The sequence below is a fragment of the Lactuca serriola genome, chromosome 2, assembly GCF_051521515.1.
Source record: "Lactuca serriola cultivar US96UC23 chromosome 2, Lser_US96UC23_V15, whole genome shotgun sequence".
NCBI classification, from domain to species: Eukaryota; Viridiplantae; Streptophyta; class Magnoliopsida; order Asterales; family Asteraceae; genus Lactuca; species Lactuca serriola.
The window spans coordinates 106,415,930-106,420,582 of record NC_136409.1 but is presented as its reverse complement, the minus strand read 5'-3'; the positions used below and the strand labels follow the sequence as shown (position 1 = coordinate 106,420,582).

The 4,653-nt window shown below is 40.8% G+C and overlaps 1 protein-coding gene and 1 non-coding gene across 2 annotated transcripts; one reads left to right on the top strand and one right to left on the bottom strand.

Annotated features, from left to right (window-relative positions):
• Nucleotides 1-2,082: 2,082 nt before the first annotated feature.
• LOC145091122 (small nucleolar RNA R71) lies at nucleotides 2,083-2,189 on the bottom strand. The gene has a single exon (XR_013702010.1). It is a non-coding gene; the product is annotated as a small nucleolar RNA R71 (small nucleolar RNA).
• A 1,117-nt stretch (nucleotides 2,190-3,306) lies between these two features.
• LOC145089447 (uncharacterized) lies at nucleotides 3,307-3,840 on the top strand. The gene has a single exon (XM_079027885.1). The coding sequence runs from the start codon at nucleotides 3,307-3,309 to the stop codon at nucleotides 3,838-3,840; it is 534 nt and encodes a 177-aa protein (XP_078884011.1).
• Nucleotides 3,841-4,653: the final 813 nt, after the last annotated feature.

Here is a 4,653-nt window from a genome sequence, read left to right as displayed (position 1 = left end):
TCCTGATCTAAGACGGATAACAAGTCTACTCGGCGAGTTGGGTCTGCTACTCGCCGAGTACCCCCTGTTTTGAGATATCTATAAAAATCGAACCTTTATCCGAGGGGACTACACTTTTGGCGATTTTTGAAGATCCTTCTGCGATTAAGAGCACTGGAAGATGCTGAGGAATTCTAATCTCCAACCTTTTGAAGAATTGAAGCAACTAGGTTAATCATTCCACTTAGCTTTAGGATTTGAGTATGTTTAATCTAGTTGAACTTGCTTTGGTGTGTGATTTTACTGCAACTATGAACTAATTTTGTTTTTGTTTCTGTTTGGGGAATACCAAGGAACTCCTATGGTTTAATTCTTAGTTTTGATTAATTGTTTATTGGTGATCTATTAAATTAAGTTTGTTAAAGACCCTTATGCATTAATCATGATTATTTTCTGTTAATTGGAAGACAATTAAGTTGCATGAACATCTCTTAGTTGTTAACCTCATATGTCTATGTGAACACCAATTCATATGCTTAGGAATAATGATTATGAAACTAAGATTAATAAGACCATAATTAGATTAATGTGTGAGCTTGTTTTGAGAAACCATCAAACAAGAGGTTAATTGATTTACTAAATTGATTCACCACTACAAATCTTATTTAATCCAAATCATTAATCTAGGGAATTAATTAGTTTAAACATTTGATCACCGCTTAAATTAGTTAATTGTCTAATGGCTAGGAGTAATGAACATGAACCTAACCACATTAATTAGGAGCCAATAACAATTAATCTATCATAAATATAAATAACCATAGGAGTGAATTGGTTGAACCTAAATAGAAACATCTTTATCAAATTTGGTGAATTAGTTGTTTGTTTTAGTCATTTAGTTAATTAAGTGTTACTTAAGTTTCTAGTCTTGTGAAACTAGAAGAAAAACCTTTTACTTTCATTAATTGTTTTAGTTAAAATTAGTTGTTAGTTTAATTTTCCGTTCCTTGAGTTCGACACCTTACTTACTAAACTATACCACTAAAAGACAGGTTCACTGCCTTTGTGTGCTAAATTTATTAATAAAAGTAGGGAATAAAACAAGTGCATTTTACACACATCAAGTTTTTGGCGCCGTTGCCGGGGAACGGTTCTAAATAATTAATCTAATTCCTAATTTTTTCGATCCTTTGTGTGAGTTTACTTGCATAAAGTTACTTTATTGCAGTTAGTAGTCAATAATTAGGTTTTAGTATCTGTTTTAGTTTTAATATTAAGTTTATAATTTTTTCAAAAACACACTGGTACTCTCCGAGTGCAGTCGCACCTACTCGGCGAGTAGCAGCGTAATCAGCAGTTAATTTTTCGATTTCTTTTAGTACAATTCTTTTGTTCTTTTTACGCTTTTATTCTGTTTATTTCAGGACTTTCATGACCAGAGGATCAAACACCCCGCTGGTACCCCCGTTTGAAGATCCTGAAACCGCATTGAAAAGAAACAAGGGAAAGGACGTCGAGAGTTCAAGTACACCAAAGAAGTCACCCTTATCCAATTTGAAGACTGTTTTTGGGAAAAAGAAGAGCAGCAAATCAGGAGCATCCAACGCTTCCTTAGTAATCGACGAACCGGCTAAGGAGGATATCGAGTACGAGACTGAGGAAGAAGAGGACCCGACATACGAGCACGAAACCGAGTCCAAGGAAGAGTTAGCTGTCATAATGGCTAACATTGATGAAATTCCCATGGGATAATGGAAGAAGAGGATGCGGAACGACACTGGCCCGGGACTTGTGCAACCCGCAATTCCCGCGACTGCTACCTTCGAGCTAAAGGGTCATATCCTAGCTTTACTTAAGGAAATACCTTTTTATGGAAAAGACCATGAAGATGCCTACAAACATTTGGATGAAGTCAATGATGTAGCTGATTACTTCAATGTTCCAAATGTGCCCCGCGAGACTCAGCTACTTCGTATGCTTCCGGTTACATTCAAAGGTGCTGCAAAAGACTGGCTCAAGTCACTTCCCCCCGGATTAGTCACCACTTGGGCCAAGATGAAAGAAGAATTCATTGATCACTTTTGCCCACCTTCCAAGATAGCCAAGTTGAAGAAGGCCATTGCTAACTTTGAACAACAAGCTGGAGAGTCACTATATGAAGCATGGGAGAGGTACAAGAGCTTACTAAGAAACTGCCCACACCATGACCTTAACAGGCAGCAAGAAGTATCCATCTTCTATGATGGAGTCAATGTCACAACCAAACAGTTACTAGACTCGCAAGGCCCACTCACAAAGAAGCCACCCCCGGTGATCAAAGAATTGATTGAAGAATTCTCTAAACACTCTAGAGAATACCACAACCCTTGGCATGATGTCACTAGGGGAGCCGCTTATGCAGCTACTAAAGACTTATCCGCGGTCATGGCTATGCTAAAAACAATAGATAGAAGGATGGATAAGATGGATCAAACAATCCATGCTATTCGGGTGGGTTGTGAAAACTGCAATGGGCCTCACCTCACTAGAGACTGTGATTTAGATGAGAATGGCAACAAGAAGGCGCAAGTGTGTTATTCAAGTGGATACCGATACGATGAAGACTGGCGCAAACAAAAGAAAGATTGGCTCCCTTATGAAGAGTACAAGAAAGCCAAGGAGGAAAGGTTTAGGCAAAAAGGGTGAGGGTTCTACCAAAAGGAGGAGCCGGTGCAAGAAAGGAAACCCAGCTTGGAAGAAATGCTCACAAAATTTGTAGCTGCTTCAGAAAAAAGACATAGTGACCATGATGCTCCAATTCAAGAAACAAGGACCATGCTAAGGAACTAGCAAGCATCTATCCACAATATAGAGACACAACTTGGGCAACTTGCTCAACAAATCAACCAAAGGTCACCGGGCGAACTTCCTAGCAAAACTGAAAATAACCCACGAGGCGCGCAAATAAACATTGTCACAACAAGAAGTGGGAAGATAATGACTCCCCTAGCACCTATTCAGACTGAGTTATCCAAGAAATCATAGAAGGAGGAGGCCGAAAAGAAAACAGAAAACCAAGAAATGCACTCTGACAGTTCTACTCGCCGAGTACCACGTATGGACTCGGCGAGTACATCACAAAATCCCATCCCACAGGTTCCTGAAAAACTTTACCAGCCTCCCATGCCATACCCAGCCCGAGCTAATAAGGAGAAGCAGGAAGAGGAGTATCAGAAGTTTCTAGATCATATCAAGACTCTTCAAATCAACATACCCTTCATTGAAGCCGTCATGCAAATGCCCAAGTATGCAAAGTTCCTTAAGGAACTTCTCACCAATAGAAGGAAGATGGAAGAAGTGAAGAAGGTAGTACTCAATGAAAATTGCTCGCCTGCTATGCTAAATAAGCTACCAAAGAAGAAAGGTGATCCGGGGAGTTTGACCTTACCTTGCCAATTTGGCAACTTGACCATCATTCATGCCTTAGCCGATTCGGGAGCAAGTGTGAATCTAATGCCATATTCATTCTTTAAAAAGCTTGATCTCCCGGAACCAAGGCCAATTTGCATGGCAATACACTTGGCCAACAAAACAGTCACTTTCCCAAGAGGCATATGCGAAGACATACTAGTCAAGGTGGACAAATTCGTCTTTCCCGCTGATTATATCATCCTAGACATGGAGGCGGATCCACAAGTGCCAATCATCCTTGGAAGACCCTTCCTCAACATGGCAAGTGCCATAGTAGACATGAGGGACTCAAAACTCACCTTGCGGGTAGGAGAAGATTCAGTCACATTCGGAGTGGACCAAGCCATGAAGTATTCAAGGAACAGTGACGACACGGCATTCTCAATCGATATGTTAGATGAGTTACTATAGGAAGGCATAACTGAAGATTCCATCAAGTTCACAGCTGAGGATGAAGAATTTGATCCAGAAAAAGACTTGATGGAAATTGAAAGACTGTTGGAAGAAGCCGACTACGAAGAATTGGTAAAGAACACAAACAGTTCTACTCGCCGAGTAGGACCGATATACTCGCCGAGTACCTCTGAAGAAAAGGCAGAAGTCGTGAATACAGCCACAAACTCGCCGAGTACCCTACCTGCAGTCGGCGAGTCCAACAGTCAGAGCCAAAAATCGGAGCTTAAAACTTTACCAGATCATTTGGAGTATGCCTTTCTCAAAGAAGGCAACCAAAAGCCAGTAATTATAGCCTCTGACCTGACCAATTCTGAAAAAGAAGAACTCGTGCAAGTGTTGAAGAAGTGGAAACGGGCCATAGCATGGAGCATCACCGACATCAAGGAAATAAGTCCAGCCTATTGCTCCCACAAGATCAACCTGGAAGAAGGAGCAAAGCTGGTTGTACAGCACCAAAAAAGAAAGAACCCGAATATGCAAGAAGTAGTCGAGAAGGAGGTGGTCAAGCTTTTAGATGCGGGAATTATATATTCCATTTCCGACAGTCCATGGGTGAGTCCGGTCCAAGTAGTGCCCAAGAAAGGAGGGATGACGGTCATAACCAATGAAAAGAACGAGCTAATTCTGACACGAACGGTAACCGGGTGGAGAGTGTGCATCGATTATCGAAAGCTAAACGATGCCACTCATAAAGACCATTTTCCCTTACCTTTTATTGATCAAATGCTAGAAAGATTATCGGGCCATAGCTATTATTGCTTCCTAGAT

Coding starts and splice junctions, on each gene's coding strand:
- LOC145089447 (XM_079027885.1), top strand. CDS start 3,307: ATGGAAGAAGTGAAGAAGGTAGTACTCAATGAAAATTGCTCGCCTGCT.